General features: G+C 51.1%; 1 protein-coding gene across 3 annotated transcripts; it reads right to left on the bottom strand.

Annotated features, from left to right (window-relative positions):
- Positions 1-80: 80 nt before the first annotated feature.
- On the bottom strand, positions 81-19,613 carry SLC6A1 (solute carrier family 6 (neurotransmitter transporter), member 1). 3 transcript variants are annotated; one of them, XM_006758273.2, is made up of 15 exons: positions 19,532-19,613; positions 17,872-18,214; positions 17,346-17,477; positions 16,673-16,773; positions 15,785-15,894; positions 14,040-14,172; positions 10,793-10,927; positions 10,468-10,571; positions 10,089-10,213; positions 8,803-8,915; positions 8,296-8,427; positions 6,591-6,693; positions 5,430-5,530; positions 4,365-4,532; positions 2,054-2,401 (listed from the first exon to the last, which is right to left on the bottom strand). In XM_006758273.2, the coding sequence occupies exons 2-15, from the start codon at positions 18,107-18,109 to the stop codon at positions 2,297-2,299; spliced, it is 1,800 nt and encodes a 599-aa protein (XP_006758336.1). In that variant the 5' UTR covers positions 18,110-18,214; positions 19,532-19,613; the 3' UTR covers positions 2,054-2,296. The 3 variants fall into 3 exon arrangements, with proteins under 3 accessions (XP_015415858.1, XP_006758336.1, XP_006758337.1); XM_006758274.2 differs by having other exon boundaries at positions 2,117-2,401; positions 17,872-18,201; positions 19,532-19,605; XM_015560372.1 differs by lacking the exon at positions 19,532-19,613 and having other exon boundaries at positions 81-2,401.
- Positions 19,614-20,454: the final 841 nt, after the last annotated feature.

The raw sequence follows: 20,454 nt of genomic DNA, 5'->3' as shown, positions 1-20,454 counted from the left end.
GGAAAAATAATATTGTGTGTAAGTTTGGTCTGATTAAAGAGGCAATTGTGCCCCCACCCCCAAGCATGGAAGGTTTGACATTGTAGATCATAGAACCTTTATTATTTTTCCTCTAAATTCTTAGGAATGTACATAATGTCCGTGCTCCAGTTATGACACCATTTATAGACATTTAAAATGCATCTTCATTTATAAATATTTTACATTTGGTCCATAGAACAGATAATTTTACTAAATAACGCTGTAATTATTTTTAAACAGGCTCTGTATATAGTTTGAATATGTTTATATTACATATATTTTTTATATAGAGATAGATTTACTTGGTGTTCTGAGAATAAATCCTTATTGCAAAAAAAAAAGCATATATGATAATACAATATCTTTCCCCCCCCAGGGCAAATACTAAAAAAATGTTACACATATTCACAGTTCTCACAGTAATTGTACGACACGTAATATTGTGCTATATAAGTAGGTTTGGATGGAAATCAGTTAGGGGATTTCTTGCCAAACATCTCACTTAGATTTGCTTACAAACATGAAATACGCTGCATTTGTCTTAAAAAGACTTGGTCTTAGTTTCACACTGAAGAACAAAGAGAAAGTTTGAAGTCTTCCTGCCCTTATTCTAAAAGGATGGGGGTGGGACCATGATACACAGTGAAGGGTTCCTTTCAGCCTAAACCCTATAATTGAACAATACATATGCAGGTTGATCGTGGAGTCACCAGCGGGCATTTGGGATGCCCTTAGCAATGAGACTATTTTACAGATGATCTCAGGAACAGGTTATAGATTTCCTACACGATATCCAACAAGACCCTAACTACCACGCGCGAGGATGAGTGTATGTGTACAAATGCTTTGTGTTTTCTCTACAATAATGTGCTTAATATTCTGAGGGTAATACCTTATTGCAAGAACTGATATGCTGGTCACTGGTCACTTTCAGATGAGAATGACAAGAGATTAAAAAACCCACAGTCACAGTTATTTACCATAGTGATTAAGGATTAGCTGTAAAACACAGTTTGTGAGCTAACTAGCTAAGGAGCTACAGGGCACAACAGACGAGGTGCTACTTGGGAACCCATCTTCCTGCCAGGTGAGGAACACTGAGTCACTGGGGTCTGCAAGGAACTGTCTTCACCCGATGTGCCGACATGCCACCGCCACCACGGAGCCCATTCCGGAAAGGAACAAAACCGACTTCCCGGGGAAGCAGCTTTCGTCTTGGAAGCACTTTGGAGGTGGGGGTGGGGGCCTGGGTGAACACTAGCGCCTCAGTTTGTGGCTGGGTAGATTTTGGTGGCAGTGAGGGGACTCCCACTGAGGGGTTTCAGAGACGGTGAGAGGGCCGCAGCTTTGAACGGGGTGGTAGTGCGGGAGGAGATCGTTTTAAAACGGTCACTGGATCCATTTGGACGCCGGGGTAGGATCACTTGACCTTGATTTCCTCCACAGCTGTTCTGTGCTAACTCTGGGCATCCTAAGAGAAACTGGGGCTTCGATGAGGGAACGTCCCCAGCAGGATCAGAGGACCCCCAGAATGCTGATTAGAAATGTAATTGTGCTTGTGGCAGTTTCCAATGGGCAGGGCCGGGTGCAGTCAGAATGGCCTGGCGAGGAGGGGCAGGAAGGCCTCGCCACAGAGATGCTCTCAGCCGGTGGCAGGGAGGCAGGACCCTGTACAGACTGCGTGAGAAGCAGGCCGGGGGGGATGCTGACTGAGGTCCTTGGGCTTGTTTTAAAGTCAGCTGCCTCGGGAAGGAGAAAACCAAAAAACGGAGAGAGCTCTGCTGGCTCCCTGCTACTTAAGAGTGAGCTCTCCCTAGAAACCTGTTATACAAAATGCCCTTTTCATGTGTACAGAGCAGCCTTCCAGTGGAAACGCACTCCTGCAAAGTCCAAGGTAACAGTCACGGGTTTCGGCAGTTAAGAGAACAGTCAGGGAAACGACTAAAAGCCAGGAGGGTGCAGCCTCCCCGAGTCACACTCGTTGGCGGATAAAAGTGACCTACGCGGCAGTCACACATGCCCACTGCTGGACGCTGATGGGGCCCGGATTAAAAAGGTCACCGGCCCGCAGGTGCCGGAGCCGAGGAGTATTTTTGCGCAAGTCAGGACCCAGCAGGGGTGAGACTGTCCCCACCTCCCCTCTCCGCGTGGTGATGGTGTCTGGACGCGCCACTCGAGGTAGGTTGAGATAGGTGGTATCCTCAGACATCAAGTGGTGGTCCTGCTCAGCCAGGTCGGGGGAGAGAGTGTCGGGTCAGCGAGCCACCTCGCACCCCTAGATGTAGGCCTCTTTGCTGGCTGAGCCGCTGGCCTGGGGCTGCTCCGGACCGTTCTCCGGGCGGACGATGTCTTCGCTGGGCTGGATCATGACCTGAATGCGCTGGGGGCACCGGGGAGAATTCAGGCTCAGATGGCAGGAGACGGGCCTCTCTGTTCCCCCACCTTCCTTTCAAGTCTATTCTGTCTGCTCTGTCTTCAAACTGTGCCCAGACTCTGCCGTGTCTCCACACCCTCCACGCACACCTCCTCTCACTTGGGTTAGAGCAATAGCCCCCCACTGGCCCTCCACGTCCATCCTTAACCATCATCCCCTTTGTTCTATTCTCAGCACAGCGGCTGGGGGGCAGTCGTGTTAGAGATCGCATCCCTCCTCGGGATGCAACAATGGCTCCCATTTCACCCAAGTCCTAGTAAGGCCCCATATGATCTGGCCCCTGTCATCTCAGACCGCCATGTCCTTCCTCATCCCCTCACTTACTTCATTCCAGCCGCCCTGGCCTCCTCACCGCTCCTCACACACACCACGCATGCACCCGCCTTGGGGCCTTTGCACGTGTTGCATCCGGTCTGGCACATTCTTCCTTTCAGATAGTGACACCCTCGATGTCTACCTCCTTAGGTCTTGGCTCAGTGTCATCCCCTCAGTGAGGCCTTGCCCAGCACTCCCTAAACTCCTTCCTACTTTGTGTTTCTCCAAAGTCCTCCTCCCCATCTAACATGTTTTTATTTTGTTATTTGTTGATATTCCTCTCCTAGAATATGAGCTCCAAAAGAGTGGGATTTTCGCCTGCTTTGTTCAATGCTGTGTCCCCAGTCCTGACCATAGTGTCTGGCATATAGTAGATGCTCGATACATATTCGCTGGATGTTTGGCTCTCCCACCACCTTCTCCACGCATATCCCGCAGTCCTGCCTTATCAGCTAACACGGCGTCTTCAGACGCGCCTGGCTACCCTTTCCCACCACGGTGCCTTCGCACAGGCTGTGCTCTCCTCCACAAACGCAGACCTGGCTTCCTCTCGAGGCTCAGCAGAGAACAATGGGAAATGAAAACACTGAACCTGGAATTGGATAAAAGGGCAGCAGGCCCCAGCTCTGCAAGGAATGGGTAAGTGGTTTCCTCACGTGGCCTCAGTTTCTCCATCTGTGATTCAAGGAGGCTGCCCAGCAACTCCAGGGACTGCACACAACCCTCCAGTCCCCTTCCCTGAGCTGCAGACCCGAGCCCCTCCTTCTAGCAAGGACATCTTGGTGGGAAAAAAGGTTGAGAGCCACTGATTCGGATCTTCCCAGCTGTGGCCGCCATACTCTGATTCTCCACCCGTCCTCAGTGAATAACCTCAGCCTGCACTCACTCCATTCCTGTCTCTAGCACCTGGCTCCCTCCAGCACTGCCGTGTCTCACTCAAGAACTTGATACAACTTACCGGAGAGCCGGCATGGACCTAGCACACGCTAGTGAGCCCCTGCTAGGGAAGGACACCTTACAGGCTCTGCCTTCCCTTGAGGGTAAGGCCACGTTTTCTCTGTATCACAAATGAGGTCTCGAGGAAGCCCTCAACACGTCTGATTCCACCCGTCATCTGCTTCGAACCCTCGATGGCTCCCCATTACCCTTAGGATAAAGCCCAAAGTTCTTGTTGTGATCTTCAAAGCCCTCCATGATCTGGCCAGACCATAAATTCCCATCCTCATCTCTGATACCCCCCTGCACCCCTCCTCACTCTACCCTCCAGCCACAGTGATAAGTGTATACCTGTGGGCCTTGCACATGCTCCCCCCACTCCCCGCCTCCCACCTCGTCCTCTAGGAACATTCTTCTGCTTCTACTTTTAACTCTGGTTCATACTTAGCTTTCCCCTCTCTCAAGAAGCCTTCCCCAACCCTCCCCAACCCAGCAGGGCTTACCCATCTCCCTGGTTTACCCCAATCATGGCTCCTCTAACACTCCATTGCCACTGGCTATTGATTTGTTTGTTAGACCGTGAGCTCCACAAGGGGAGGGGCTGTGCCCAGCACAGTGGGGGAAGGGGACCAAGGATGCAAAGAGTGAAGAGGCTTACCTGCTTCAGGGAGCCCTTTAAGGTGAGGAACATGTAGACCATGTACCCAGGGATGAGGACCATGGAAGACAGAGCCATGAGCCAGCCCACGCCCTGGCCCCACTTGGGGAAAACATAGTTTCCCATGGTGAGAGGAGTCATCTGCACAGCACTGAAAAGGAACACACCCTGGGAGGGCGGGGGAGAGGGAGGGGGGCAGTAGGTCACACATATTGGTCAGCCAAGGTCCCTCCTCAGATCCTGCAGCTGACAGGTCCACTCCCCCCACCACTACCTTGAGGCTGACCCTCACAGAGGCTCAACATCTTGGGAATCTGCACTCAAAGCCACTTCCAGTACATGAGGAGCCTTTGTGCAAGACAGAGGACGGTGTCCCCTCTGGGAGCACCAATGGCCAAAGGAGCCATTTCCATGACAACCAATAGAAAAGGGCACCCCTCCTGGGAGAACCAGTAGAAAAAGGCACACCCTCTGGAAGGACCAATAGGAAAAGGTGACTCCTCTGAGAGGACCGACAGAAAAAACATCCTTTTCTCCAAGTTAACCAGCTTGGCAAGCAGAACAGTTGGGTGTCAGTCGCCATTCGCCATTGGCTGGGTGCCCTTGTTCAAGACACAACTTGTGTAGTGGCCCCAGCCGCCCCCCGACCAAGCACTTGGGGCATCCCCCTCCAGGGCCTGCTCATGCCTCAGTTTCCCCTTGCAGAAGGGAATGGGAGGTGCTGAGAATGAGAAGTCTCCCTGTATGAACAGTTTGGGCTTCAGAATCAGGCCGACGCGGTTTGAGTGCAGCACCGACACGATGGGTGATGCTGGCTGGGGGAGCGCTGGGTCTTCAGCAAAGAGGGGGCACTAGTGTCTATTTGTCTGAGGTTCGTAAGCGTGATGCAATATGTCTGGCATCATGCAGGGAACAAAACAGATGCTCAACAAATGGCAGGGAGTGGTCATATTAGGCAACAGGGGTTGGGGCCTCTTCCATCCACCTCTGCCTCCACAAGTTCCTCTCTGGACCCGGGGCCTAGTTGTGCTCATCCTAGCAGGGCTGGTCAGGTGCTGTCCTTACCGCCACGATGATTGGGGTGAAGAAGGACCAGCAGAGTTTCCACCAGAGGCAGGGCCTGAAGCCAACCATCTCTTGGATGTTGTCATAGAATCGGTTGACACCTGTGACATTTGGAGCAAAAGCAGGACAGATGGGTGAGTTGTGGGCATTACAGGCTAAATCCGACCTGTCCCTTTCTCACAGTATGACCATATACAAGTCACCCAACCTTTCAGGGCCTCAGTTCCCTCGTCTGTAACATGGGGCTAATGCTCTGAGGGGTGCTCATTATCTAGTAATTATTTAATAACCAAATCCCCACAGCAAGTAGATAGTGCGGGAAAGCAAATCACCTTAACGTGAGAATATCTACCAAAAACCAGATACGCTTACAAAACGTGTCCCCATCACTCTAATGTCTCCCAGGCACCATCTGTCCCAGCCATTCCTGCAAAGCCTTTCTGGGCCAGGATGGTTTTCCCCGTTGATCTGATGCTATCAGCAACTGGTAAGAGATTGCAAAGAAGAACTGCGAATCCGGCAAAGACCCACAGATGTCATGAAGTAATGCTGGGCACTGCTCCAATTATAAGCAAAGTCACTGACAAGGAGGATCTGATAGCACTAGGCCAGTTAGAGTTGAGGAAAGGAGAATGATGAGGAGGTGAGGTGGCAAGAAAGATACAATGATTATCAAGTACTAAGAGGGACCCCGGAGAACATTTCTCTCAAACACATCATCTTGCTGTGATTATCGAAGAGTAGGGAAGGATATGCTTGGACTACCATGCAGTTGGTCTGGAAACTTAGGCCACAAACCAACAAATAAAGTCACTATTTCCTTCATTCTGTGTTCTAAGATAGCGCATACTTTTAACTGTAGAAATTTTTTGTAGTCTTGATTTCCCTTTTCTAGATAAAATCTCAAACAAACCATGTCATCCCAAAATTTATGAAGAAATTGTGGTTCTGTTTAAATGAGTTTATTCAACTGTTCTTCTCATGCTATCTTCTAAACATGGGACCTCCTGTGGTAACACCATCGAGTTGTTGTGAGAACAAAATATATGAACGTATGGAAAGGGCCTGGTGTTCAAGTTGTATTGGTTGAATGATAACTGGAGAAAGGAATGATGAATGAATGAATGAATGAATGACAGGGGGAAGAGGGCTGATGCTCACCGTAAAACCAGGAGATGGAGACACACTCAAAGAACACGAGGAACAGCAGGCTCATGCCACTGGCAGAGTAGTAATCAAAAAGCTTGAAGACATAAATGCCCCCCTGCAGGAGCGAAAACGGAGAGAGTGAGGCCACTTCCTCCAGGGACCTGTGCATTCAGTTCACAATCATCAACCTGGGCTTTTCAGTCTGATGAGGCCGGGGTTAGGCTAAACTGCAGCAAGGAGGGTGTGGGCGTTGATTCTCTGGGATTGGGCAGAAAACATGCAAATGTGGGGAGCATGGAGGGAAGTGCCCCATTTCCCGTAAGGCTGGAGGGCAGAAGAGGAGCCATCTGTCCACAATGTTGAGTCAGTCAAGTCCCTCCCCTGCTCAAAACCTTCCATGGCTTAAATAAGACAATAACATAGTTCATAAATCAGTAGAAAGATAGAAAATAAAATAACAACATAAAATCCAATGCCTTGGCCTTCAAGGTCCTGCATGATCTCTGGTTCTGCATCCCCTACTTAGCCCCTCACTCCCTCTTCCCCCACCACACCGCTCCTCACGTTCACCAAGCCCATTCCCACCTCAGGGCCTTTGCACCTGCTGTGACTTCTTCCCCTAGCTAGGTCTCCCCTGGCTGGATCTTCCTCCCATTGGAGTCTCAGTTCAACTACCACTTCCTTAGAGGGACTGCCCCTGACTACTCTGTTGAGGTAGCATCTTTCCCGTCCCTGCTGGTCATTCTCTGTCCCACTATCCTCTTTTCTTCATGGCATTTAATCATCTAATGTGTATGTCAGTCTTATCCAAGAGAGCAGATACTGTCTGTCATGTTCACTCCTGAATCTCCAGTGTCACACCAGGCCCGTAGTAGGCGTTCATCAATTGTGAGAGAATGAACAAACACTAATTCTAAGTCTGAACTGTATTTGAACCCAGGGGTGGTTTTGTGGAACATAAATCAGACCCACAGGGCTGAGCTCATGGCTTTAGGGTCATTTATATTTATTGTACAATTCATCAGTTATATATTTGTCTTCTGCGTAGACTGAGAGGGGGCTTGAACGCAGAGAGCCTTGCTCATTAATATCCAAAGGGGAAAAAAAAAAGTAGGAATGAAAGGGAAGGGAGGTGTCAACCTCAAAGACCCAACTAACTCCACCTTGACTCTCCAGTTAAATTTCGTTAAATCCTCACCCGAGGAAGTTTGTACTGAATGCACATCAGAACTGGGATCAAACCCACAACCTAGGTATGTGCCCTGACTGGGAATCAAGCCTGCAACCTTTTGGTGTCTGGGACAACACTCCAACCAACTGAGCCACCCAGCCAGGACTCTAGTTAATTTTTACGAGTCTTTTAAAACTCAGCCCCTGCATCCCCTTTTCCAGAAAGAATACCTGGTGCCCTAGGCCGGGTTAGGAGCTATATTCTCTAGCTCCACCCATCATTTCTGCGTCTCCCATCAACCCAGGGGCCGCTATATTCTCTAGCTCCACCCATCATTTCTGCATCATTGTCTGTGTCTCCCATCAACCCAGGGGACCCTTAAGGGAAGGGACCCCATCTTACTTGCAGTGTGTGCTGGGCTTGGCATGGAGATGGTATTCCACGAACGGGGCTTGGGAGGTAAAATGGGCTAAGACAAGGCTGGGGTGCAGAGGGCCTGGGAGTGGCCCTGGCACACAGTGGGTGCCAGGTGCTTACTGCCCTTACCTGAGTGATGTTGGAGAGGCCGATCAGGTAGGAGACGACACAGACGGCAGCAATGAAGAGCTCCCTGCGGTTGCGGAGGAGTTTGGGGTACTCGTCCACCAGGGCGGTGATGAAGCCCTCCACAGTGCAGAACTTCAGGGGGAACAGGGGTCAGCCACCGCGGAGGCCCCCACCCCAACCACCCACAGCCTGATTGGCGGGAGACCGGAGAGCCCAGCAGCATGGAGACAGCAGGGCCCGCGGAGCCCCGGGATCCAGGCCTGATCTGCCTCTGCCTCCCTTTGTGAACTTGGGAGGGTCCCTCACTCTGAGCATCAGCTTCCCCATCTCAAAAGTGGACAAGGTGGCTGAGCTGTTCCCTGAAGTTTCATGTGGTGGACATTCTAGGGCACAGATACTCCAGGCCATCTTCTCAGGCCTAGGGCAGTGGCCTCCTCTTTCTGCTTCCTCCCAGGTGGGCAAGGCTGGGCGAGGGGCTCCTCAAGGTGCCAGGGAGAAGGTCCTCACCTGGCTGTCAATGCCCAGCATCAGCAGCATTGAGAAGAAGAGAATGGACCAGAGGGGAGAGATGGGCAGCTGGGTCACCGCCTCTGGGTACGCCAGGAACGCCAGCCCGGGGCCTGTGGGGGAGGGGATAAAAAATATAAATAAAACATACAAGCACCTACAACGTATTCAGTACACACCCACTTTCTAAGGTTCATTTCATCTCCCAAGAAACCTTTTGAGTGAGGGCTGTCAGCCCCCTTTTCTACTTGAGGAAAAAGTGTGTGCTTGGTGGGGCGGCCGTAGGGTTGGGTCCAGTCAAGGGGGCCAGTGGGATGAGATGAGGAACTGCGCTGGCCTGGCCAGCAATGGGGACAGTGCAGGGGCAGAGAGGTGACCAGATGGAGAAACAGGAAGTAGAATGAGCAGGTCGTGGCACTGGTTGGTTTGCCTGTGGAGGTGACGGAAGGGTACAGAGTGATGCGGGGGCTCTGTCCTGGGCACTGGCTGGCAGAACCCTTTGCTGTAATGGGGAGCACAGGGGAGCAGAAGGCTTGAGGAGGTCAGTGTGGGAAGGCTGTGTTTGAGTGTCTGGGTGGGGTGATATTCAAGCGATCGGGAAAACCTTGGCAGGAAAAGAAAGCAGACTACAGCCTCCCTGGGGTCTGGCTCTGGAAAGTGGGGTGGCTGTGGGTTTCAGAGAAATGAGCTGGTGGGCTGCCCAAGTGGGGGAGATCAGGGCCTCAGAGGAGAACGTTCCTTTCAGCATAACCCATGATGCTTCCTTCCTGAGCCTCTGGGCCTCTGCTGTGCACACAGTGGGTCCTCATGTTTGCTGCTTTCCTGGCTGAGCAGGGAAGGGAGGGTGCCTAGGTTTTTCCCTGGACCCTGTGCCTATCTGTGCGGAGAGAAGAAGGGGCACAGCCTACTTGATGAGGATATTTTTGGAACTGGGACAAATGCACGGACTTGGGTGCTTTGTGTCATGGTGGTGAGCATGTCTGAGTTGGACCAATGTTTATATCCTTGGGGCAAGAGCGAGTCTTCTCCCCCCAGATGCCGAGGATTGGGCTAGATGTGCCAGTATGGCCAGGCTCTGCAATCAGCCAGGTCTGGGCTCAACTCTAAAGTCCCACCACCTTCCCAGCTCCCCCGTGTCAGAAAGATCCAGGGATACAGTCCACATCAATGCTCAGTGCGCTGCCTGGCACACAGTGGTCTCTATGCCAGCGAGCGAAGGTGGTGATCTGATGACCGCAAACGCCAGCCCCTCCCTCTCCAGAGCCCCGGTCCTGTGCGGTGCTGACCTGAGGCCGCCACATCAGCAATGGACCTCTTGGTGACATGGGCCATGAAGCCCACGATGGAGAAGATGACAAATCCTGCGAACATGCTGGTGCAGGAATTGATGCAGCAGACAATAATCGAGTCCCTGCGAGGGAAGGCACGGTCAGGGAGGGTGAGCTAGTAGGCTGTGGCTAGCAAAGGGCAAGGGGGAGAGGGTGCCTGTCAGGGGGGCTAAAGGGCCCACCCCGCCCCCCCCCAACCTCCGGGGAAGGAGTGGAACCAGAAGTAGTGGCCAGAGGGACTGGCTCTGAGAAAGGCGGAGCTGACAGAGGAGAAAGGCCTGGGGTGCAGCCGCGGAGGGCTGTGGCCGCGGAGGAAGGTGCTCCTGTGCATGGGCACCTGTAGACGTTGTTGTGGAAACTGTTGTAGCTCCCAAGAGCGATCAAGGATCCTAGGCCCAGCCCGTAGGAGAAGAAAATCTGAGTGGCAGCATCCAGCCACACCTATAGGCAGAAAGAGAAAAAATAGTCAACATTTATAATCATAAAGCCGCCGTGCTGCAGGGCCACTTACATGTGCTGACCAGCTCTACCTGGCAACAATCCCAGTTTACACAGGAGGGTCAGAGAGCGGCAACAACTTATCCTAACGCTGGTCACCTGTGGCTCAGGACTCAGGTGTGCACTTAACCGAACTGGCGCCGGGGGCCAGGAGGACCGCTCACCTCAGAGTCCGACAGCTTGTGGAAGTTGGGTGTGATGTAGAAGAGGATGCCCTCCCCGGCCCCCGGCAGGGTCACTCCGCGGAAGAACAGGATGATCAGCATGATGTAGGGATATGTGGCTGAGAAGTAGACCACCTGGGAGGAAAGTGGGTGATATGGTCACCCCCCGCCCCCGCCATACACACACACACACACACACACCCCAGCGCACCTATGCCTCCTCTTCCCCACTTCACCTACATCTGTACCTGCTGTGGCTCTGGACTTGGCTCTAGTTCTCTTCCTCCAGGAAGCCTTCCTGGATTCCTAACATGCTCTGCTTGGCCACTTTTCTGCAGCTCCTCCTTGGAGTCTGAACCAACCAGCTCAGTGCCCAAATTTTCCCTTCCCCTCTCCCTCCCCTACTTTTTGATTTCTGTTTAAATTAAAGTATGTGGTGACAGGAAAACCTTAAAAATCACATATGAACACACAGTTCCTTTCAACAGCCTCTAGAAGGTAAGTTACACGGAGGACAAGGCTTGTCTTGTTCAGGTCTCTGTTTTCCCAGTGCCTAGAACAGTCCATGGTATATAGTGGACACTCGATTAATGCCAGACAAATGCACCAATGCATGGGTGTTAATGCTTTACTGTTCCTCTTTGGAGACTTTCCTTTGCGTATATGATCACATTTTCTTACAAAATGATGTACTTGCCTTTTCATGGAACATGCTTAAAATAAAAGAAAAAACACAGTACATACATCTTTGTTTCTTGTTTTATTTACTAAAAATTGTTTTACTGTCTCAGAACAATGTATTTTTTTAATTATACAAAATAGTCCCTCAGGAGGTTCCACCAGCCATTGAGGTCACTTCCACGTTTATGTCAATCCTAAGTCTACTACATTGGGTACTCCTGAATAGAAAACTTTATCTACAAAATTAAGCAAATTATACTAAAAATTATTGCAACTTGTGCTGAAAAATTATATTAGTCTTTGGAAAATTTTCTAGAAGTAGAATTACTGAGAAAAAAGGAATAAGTTTCTCCAAGGCTTGTAACCCATGTTGCCTAATTACCTTCCAGAAATTGAATTTTACCCAACATTACAGAGAGCACCTTTCCTGGGTATAATCATCTTAAACATTACTTCTTGCCAAATTAATCATCAAAAAACGGAGATTACATTTCTTTGCTCAGTGGTGTGAGAGAGCAATTTTCAAGTTCAGTGACCTTTATATCTTAGCGTCATGCTCAGTATAAATTGTTCTGTGGGTTAGTTTCATCTCCCTGAGTTGACTCTGAGAGTCTTCAGGGTTAGGAAAGGTGGCCACAACCCCATCAAGATCACTGTACTTGATGCCCTGACCTGTTTGGCTCAGTGGCTACAGCATCGACCTGTGGACTGAAGGGTCCCAAGTTTGATTCCGGTCAAGGGCATGTACCTTGGTTGCGGGCCCATCCTAAGGGGTGAGCAGGAGGCAGCTAATCGATGTTTCTCTCTCATCGATGTTTCTAACTCTCTATCTCTCTTCCTCTCCCTTCCTCTCTGTAAAAAATCAATAAAATATATTTTTTAAAAAAAGATCACTGTACTTGGAATTAGGAAAAGGGGAGTCAGAACTGCCTGTGTCACCTACAAGCTATGTGACAGTGGGTCCATTTCTTATCCTCCCTAAGCCTGTTTTCTTGTCTGGAAAATGGGTACCATCAACCTTGCTAGTCAGAAAGTTTGGTTGCATGAGGACATACAACATGCTTAATATTTGCTGCTAGGTCTTGCAGTTCAATGTGCCTTCCATGTTCAGGATGGAGCTAGGTACACAGTAAGTGCTCAGTGAATGTTTACTGATGGAGTGGTTGGCTCACTCAAGAGATGCAGTGAGGGGGTCCCTATCTCTGTCCCCAAGAAGTAGTCAGTCTTCTAATGTAGCGGGAACTCTAGATACCACCCCAAAATGATAAAAATTGATGTCAGGTATTGAATGCCTACCGTGTGCTAGGCATATGCTACACACTGAGTGTAGATTACCCCCCTCAAGTCTTTGTAACAACCCTGTGAGGTGCCATTATTGTGACACTTCACAGATGAGGAGACTAAGGCTCAGAGAAGTGAACTGACTTGCCCAAGAGCACACAGCTAGGCACCGGGGGTCTGAGCCGCTACGTTCTTCTGCTTCTAAAAGCTGGGCCTGGAGACAACTGTGGCCTCCTCCTCCCGGGCAGCCTAGGGACAGAGCAGAGCTGCTTTGACACCAGCCTTGAATTTGAGTCCAAAAGTCCCACCAGACTAAATGGGGCAGTTTTTTCATCAGCTGTGCCCATTCCCAAGTGTAGAATTCATTGAGGTTCTGTTTTGCTCATTCAGCTTCTTAGGCAGCCTGAACCTCCCTGTCTCCAGCCTTAGTCAGTTCAAATCCTTTCTCTCCCTCACTTACTTTAATGACCTCAGACAGCACACTTGCTGAGTCCTTCAGGCCAAGACCAGTGAGACCTGGTCATCTTCTGTCCCCGGACTCATGGGGTGGGACTTAAAAGGGGTAAGAAGTAGGTTTGAGGCCAGTCTTCTTCCCCCCAGTTTGATTGGGAAGCGCCCCACCCATGTCCCCAGGTTGCGCAACCCAACTTGGCCTGGCTCTGCCCTTGCCAATAATAAAAACAAAAACAATAACTCCCCTTGCCAGCTGCAGAGCGCCTTACAAAATCATGTGCTCATTTGATCTGCATAACAAACCAACAGATAAGCATAGTATTAGCCCCATTTTTAGAGGCAGAAACTAAGTTTCAGAGGTGAAGTGACTTGCCCAAGGGCATAGGGCCAAGTCAATGGCCAAGTTGGGATCTGAACTCAGGTCTATTTGAATACAAGGCCCGAGTATTCAATTATTAATCAATCCATCTCCCTTGCTCTTCAAAGCTGGGATGTGGCTTAGTAGTCACCCCTAGACCATTGTTTAATGGTCCATGAGTAACATTTACCCTCTGTTTTGCAGTGGCTCTGCCAGGCCCAGGCTAATCTCAAAAGACTTAATGTGAGCCTGGCACCGAGTTAAGTGCCTGATTTGCATTATTTCCTTTAATCCTTACACCTCCCCAAAGGTAGGTAATGTTATTCCCATTTTATAGGAAAGAAAACTGAGGCAAGCGTGACGAAGGGACCTGCTTAAATTAAAGATGGAAAGGGTTCCTGGGAGGCACAGACTGCTTGCCCAGGTGGGAGATCCCCGCATCCCTCGCTAGTTCCCACTGTGCATGTCTCTTACCTTTCCAGTCCAGCCAACACCCTTCCAGATACAGAAATACACAAGGATCCAGGCGATGGCCAGGGTGATGGCCAGAGGCCAGCGGATCTGACCAGGCTTATCCAGCCCATCCGTCATCTGATGCATGTTACGCCTGATGGAACAGGAGGGAAGTGACAGTCACGGGGGCTGGATGGACCCGGGAGCTGGGCCAGTGTGTGGACACAGGTAATATCTTGCACCGTGACTGCTGACATCTGCGGTCACTGAGATCTAAGAGCTGGGTGGGGACCGTGGGGCCCATTATCCTAATCGGTAGAAAGTGCTGACCTGCCAGTGCCTTAATTCAGCCTCCGCTGTTGCTCACCTAGATGGCTGCAGGTCTCCTCCCAGGATCCCCACCTTCACTTTCTCTCTGTCCCCACTCCAGTCCCCAGAGATCCTTCTAATAGCAAGTCTGGTCATGTCACTCCTCCGCTTAAAGTTCTGTAATGAATGGCTTCTTATTGTTCTCAGAATGAAGCCCAACTCTCCAGGTGGCTCTTGCAAGCCGTGATGAGCTGGCCCTGGTCTTGGCTCTCACCACAGCCCCCCAAGCTCTCCTACGACTGGACTACTTGTCATCCCCTCACTCCAGCTTGCTTGCTCTCACCTGCCTCCAAGCCTTCATGCATACTCTTCCCACACCTGTTTCCCCGACACTGCTCTTCATCCTTAGATGCCATTCCTCACTGAGGCTGGTCCAGGCGCCTCCTTGGGGCCCCACAGCCTTCCATGTCCCTCCTTTTAGTGCTGGTCACTTGGTGTTGCCACTGCCTGTTTACCTACCCACATCTCTAACCAGACTGGCAGATAGTAGGTGCTCAAGAAATGTTTATTGAATACAAGGTTGAATGAAAAGCCTGGACATGTGGGAGACAACTGCATGTGGGAGATGCCTGAAAGCAGAACAGCCACAGTAGAATCTGGTATTTGTTCGTAAGGAGACAGCCTAGCCAAGGGCGTTTCAGCACAAAGAGAGTGACTTCACGTGCTCTGACGCCTCCTGAGAACGGCTCCTCTTGGCGGCTTATCCAAGGTGCAGTGCGAACTTCCAGGTAGACCCTAGCAAGCTGCCCAGCGCAGATGCTGCCTTCATGCCAAAGAGATTTGGGTCTCAGGACCTCGTTTTGGAAGTTAATGCTCCTAATCTGCACCTTCTATGATGAAACAATCAGCATGGCCTTCACTATGGACAGTGTGGGGGGGTGTGCGTGTGTGTGCGTGTGCGTGTGTGTGTGTGTGTGTGTGTGTGTCTTTATTCTAAGTGACTCAGGACTGGTTTTCAGAATGAATCGGGACTTTATTGGCCTCTCCTAGGCGTAGGATGGTTATTCCTCTCCACTGGCCATTGTCTACCCTTCTCCACCCTGCTCGTGCCCTGGAGGCTGAAAGCTATGGCTCCATCACCAGTTCCTTTGCCTTCTGGGTTTGACCAATAGCAGGAGCTCGGAGATTGGGAGGAGAGTGATGTTGGGGATGTCCTCTCCCTGCTGCCTGTGGCTTTGTCTGCAGCTGGGTTTCGCTACCAAAGGTCTAGCGCATGTCTAGTGGCTCTTCCAAGGTTCAGCTTTCTGGGGGAGAGGGGAGTTTCACCCTTTCTTGGGGCTCCCTTAGCCCTGCCCACATCGCCACAAACAGTCCTTCACCTAACCCTTCCATCAGCCTTCTGAGGTGCCTCTGTACCTGCTGGCCCTGCCACCCACCAGGAATAACCGTGCACTCACTCCCAGAACTCCATCACAGCGCTGGTCAGGTTGGTGGTGTTCGCAATGCTGTAGTTGGAGAAGCAGCGGTCTGTGTTCCAGTGGTTGTCACAGTGTTTCCATGGCAGTGTCTGCAAAGACACAGCGACACAGACAAATCCTGTTGAGCCATAGGCGTTGGCAACAGTGACCTTAGCACACCCTGTCCATCCTTACGGTCCCCTGAGCCCCCTCACGACCATTTCCCCACCCTCCCCTTCCCAACAGCTCCCAAATGCAAGTCATACTGTGAGCCCTATTTGAGAGATCAGAGAGGGGCAGCAACTTGCTCAAGATCACACAGCACCTAAGTGTCATTGCTGATATCTGAACCTCAAGCTTTTCACTCAGAAAATGAGCTTTCCAAAGGGTACCATAAGGTTTTGTGTGTCCATCCCGGACCACTTCCAAGCTAATGATTCTGAGCCTGTGCACACTGACACTGACACTGACTACTCACCGTGCTAGCACTTTTCCAGGCACAGACCTAAGCTCTGCACACACATTTATGCTGCAATTCTCACAACTCTAGGAGGGCATTGAGGCTCAGAGAGGTTAAGTCTCCTCCCCAAAGTTGCGCAGCTGGTAGAGAGTAGGGTCAGGGTTTGAACCTGGGCTCATATAAAATGGGCTAACAATACCCATCTTAGCGGGGTGTCATGAGGGTTAGATGTTACCCCATGAAGAGTCTGGCCCAGAACAAGGGCTCAGGTCATGGGGCTATAACTGTGGGGAGACAAGGGCTGGTGAAGACCACCTCACCCCCTGCCGCTGGAGGAACGGCTCTGTCAGCAGAATTGTGGTCCTGGTGGATGGAGGGTGGACTCTGGGTGTGGCTCTTTCTCGAGCAGCGGGTGGAGGGCCACTCACCGTGGTGAAGGAATTGTACAGGTAGTAGATAGCCCAGGAGATGATGACGATGTAGTAGATGTTCAGCCAGAAGGACAGCACAGCAGCAGCAAGGCCCACTCCTGGGAGGGAGCACACCCTCATGATACTCACTGAATAACCACAACTGCCCCCGAGCGTGTCACTGTTATCACTTCCCACAACATCTACAATCTCACTCGACCTTGGGGAGAGGCAGGAACGCGGCTAAGGTCACATGCATCTGGCGAGGGAGGGAGCCAGGCCTGGTGTCTGGGGCCCCCACACAGACTGGCTGAAGGTGGGGCTAGGGCTGGGCCTGCAGGAAAGCATGCTTCTCCACGTGTTCGCCCGAGTATCTGTCAGCACTGAGCAAAGGAGCCAAGAAAGTCGCACCCAGCACATGCCAGGGAAATTCAGGGAAATGAGCTCACAGAACAGGGCAGGCAGATGTGAATATGGGGCCCCCAGATTGAGTCCTCCTCTCTGCCGCCCGAGGTTTTGGCCAGCGTGGTCACCTGTCACCTGGCCCCTTAATGGCTCCACTCGGCTCAGACGTGGCTGAGCAGCTCCCTCTGTCCAGAGGGGTCAAGCATATTGGGAAGGCCCTGGCTTTGCTACCCTCCTGTGGGCAAGGTCATCGCCCCCGACCCACGGCTCCACTCTGCAGACTTACCTTTGAACATGGGGGCCAGCTTCCACACCCCCAGGCCCCCGATGGATGTGTACTGGCCGAGGGAGCATTCCAGCAGGAAGAGTGGGACCCCCGCAAAGATGAGCGTCAGGAAATAGGGGATCAGGAAGGCCCCTGTGGGGTGGAGAAGAGAGATGCTCAGGCCTCCGGCGTTGGAGAAGCCCCGGGCACAGAGCGTCACACGGGGGTTCTGGGGTCTCTGCCAGGAATTCCATACACTCTGCCTCCAAAGCAGCACCCACAGCCAACGCCCAAGGACGATCCTGCTCAAAACACACGACCCGCACTTGGCAAATGAAGAGGTGAACTCTCAGATCATTGACGGAGGGCATCACCCTTTCAGAATCCTTTGGTAAAAGGACACAAAACAGGAAGTGGGGCCTGACCCTCCTTCTGGAGTCCTTCGGGGACCCATTCCACTAAGGTTGCCCCAGGAAAGGTCTAAGTGGAACACTTTCTGGGGGGGGGGGTCCAGGCCCAGCGGGAAGGTGGCCGGGCCAGCACCTACCACCGCCGTTTTTTCCGCAGAGATAGGGGAATCTCCAGACATTGCCCAGGCCAATGGCATAGCCCACGCAGGACATGAGGAAGTCGAAACGGCCCTTCCATGTGTCCCGGTCAGGAAGGTCCGCCGCCTTCTTCTGCACTTTGACCACCAGGGTTTTGGGCTTGTCACTGCCCGTGGGAATCTCGCTGACCTCCGTGGAGATCTGTCCATCAGCCACCTTGCTGCCATCCGTCGCCATGTCTCGGAGTTTGGACGCAGGGGTCCTGGCAGATGGACGTGCGATGTCGGCCCCGGTCCACGTGGACAGCAGTTTTGCGGTTCAAGGTCACCCTAGAACAGAAGGCTGGTGGTGACAAGTAATGAAGGGGGGCAAGGTTATGGAGTTGCCCCCAAATAACAAAAAAGCAAGTAACTCACAAAGGAACCAGGGCTCTAAAAAAGCTCTCCTACAAACCCTGTTTCTCCCACCAGGCTCTGCTCCCCGAGGAAGGGGGGTGCCATTTGTTTCCAAAGACAACATGTGCGGGTGTGGTCTGTTGTCTTCTGGACTAGCTTCAACCCTGGTCATCTGTGTCATGTGCCCTCCGTTGTGTGTCATGCTCAGAGAAGAAAACCAGGGCGACCAAGCTGCCAAAGAGAAACACTAAATGCTCCTCATCTTTGCCTCCCTGGAAACAATCAGATTTCCACTTCCTGATGCTGTGATAGCCACAGCAGGGTAATGTGGAGCTGAACAGGGAGGTATCCCGGTCGCAGGTGGTAGGTGAAGGTGGTATTAAGAGCACAAGCACAGACCATGATCAAAGCCCTCTTTACCACTTTCAAGCTGTGTGACTTTGGGTAAACTTCTAAACCTCTCTGGGTCCCATTCTCCCTCTCTTTTAAACCAAGGATGATAATAGTACGTCCCTCATCGGGCTGTTGTTCTTCACTTATTTATGGAGACACACTGTGCCTGGAAAACAATGAGAACTTGTTGCTATTTCATCAGCAGTTCCCAAGCCTGGCTGTGTTCCCAAGTCATTTGGAAAGCTCTGTAAAGACACATTCCCAGCTCCCACCAAAGATGAGCTCCAAGTCTATACTTCTAACAAATTCCTTAAAGGAGATTCTTTTTTAAAAAATATATATTTTTATTGATTTCATACAGGAAGGGAGAGGGAGAGACAGAAACACCAATGATGAGAGAGAATCATTGATTGGCTGCCTTCTGCATGCTCCCCTCTAGGGATCAAGCCGGAAACCCAGGCATGTGCCGTGACTGGTCATGTGACCTCCTGGTTCATAGGTTGATGCTCAACCAGTGAGCCATGCTGGCTGGGCAGCAGATTCTTATGCCGGGAGCTGAGCCCCAGCCCCCAGGTGAGGAAGAACCAGTGGTTAGATCGGTTCTGAACCCCTCTTACGTCTAGTTCCAGGGAAAGCGCGTAGAGGACAGTGTATGACACTGGACTCAGTCCCGTCCTGGGTTTAAATCTCCATTCTGCCTCTTACCAGCGGAGTGGCCCTAAGTTGCTCTAGGTTCAGTTTCCCCATCTATAAAATGGGGGTAATGCTACTGCCTTGTAGAATTGTGGCAAAAATGAGCTTTCATGGCTTGTAAGAGTGCTTGTCACCTGACTGGTTTGAAAAGGGTTATGATTTTGGTTGTTGATTTTACCTGATTTTCTGTGGCAGGTCAGCTCCAGAGCGGCTCCGTCTGCAACTCCTGGGGGAGAGCCTGCAAAGCAGGAGAGAGGAGGGGCCGTAACTGACAGCCGGCACTGACGAGCAGCCTGGGCAGAGAACGGCAGGGGTGCAAGAAGCCTGCTAGTGGCTGTACTGTGCATAAGCCCCTTGGAGCCACCCAGCTGGGGTGACCTCAGCGAGTCCATGCAGCACAGCTGGCCCATGAGGCCCTGGGAACATGCAGGAGTAGGGACTGCTGCCCTTGGGCCAGCTGTGAGAGTGGGCATGAGGGCACCGTGAGGAAGGTGTTCCATAATTTTATCAGAAAGAAGAGATAAACTACGGAGGGGCTGCAGCTACTCAGGGTTCTGTTGGGAGCCAATGAATGCAGCTGGTATATTTCTCCACCCTCCATCCACCCTTGCAGTTGGATGTTGTGGCGAGCCTCATGTTGTTGAAAACCATGTGTAACATGAGAGAGAACCCCTTGTTTTGTGGAACAGAGAACCAGGTGTCAAAACAATTTATTGAGTATGTATGTATGTATGTATGTATGTTCCTATTTTTACCTCCCCTCGAAATCTGTTTGTTAAAAAAAACCCACAAAAAAAACCACTAAAAGACTTACCCTAATATGTTCTCAGTGATTAGTTTATAACTGGTTTTTGCTTTTTTTTTTTTTTTCAGGCTTCTGGATTTCTAGAATTATTCTTTAAATTCTACAAAAATTTACAAATAGCCCTGGCCAGCATGGCTCAGTGGTTCGAGGGTCAACCTGTGTACCAAAGGGTCATGGTTTCGATTCCTGGTCAAGGGCACATACCTGGGTTTCAGATTCGATCCCCAGCCCCCGTTGGGAGGTGTGCAAGAGCAACCAGTCCATGTTTCTCTCATATCAATATTTCTCTCTCTGCT

Source organism: Myotis davidii, unplaced genomic scaffold, assembly GCF_000327345.1.
Source record: "Myotis davidii unplaced genomic scaffold, ASM32734v1 scaffold73, whole genome shotgun sequence".
Classification (NCBI taxonomy): domain Eukaryota; kingdom Metazoa; phylum Chordata; class Mammalia; order Chiroptera; family Vespertilionidae; genus Myotis; species Myotis davidii.
The sequence above is the reverse complement of the archived record's forward strand: the minus strand, read 5'-3'. Positions and strand labels throughout refer to the sequence as shown.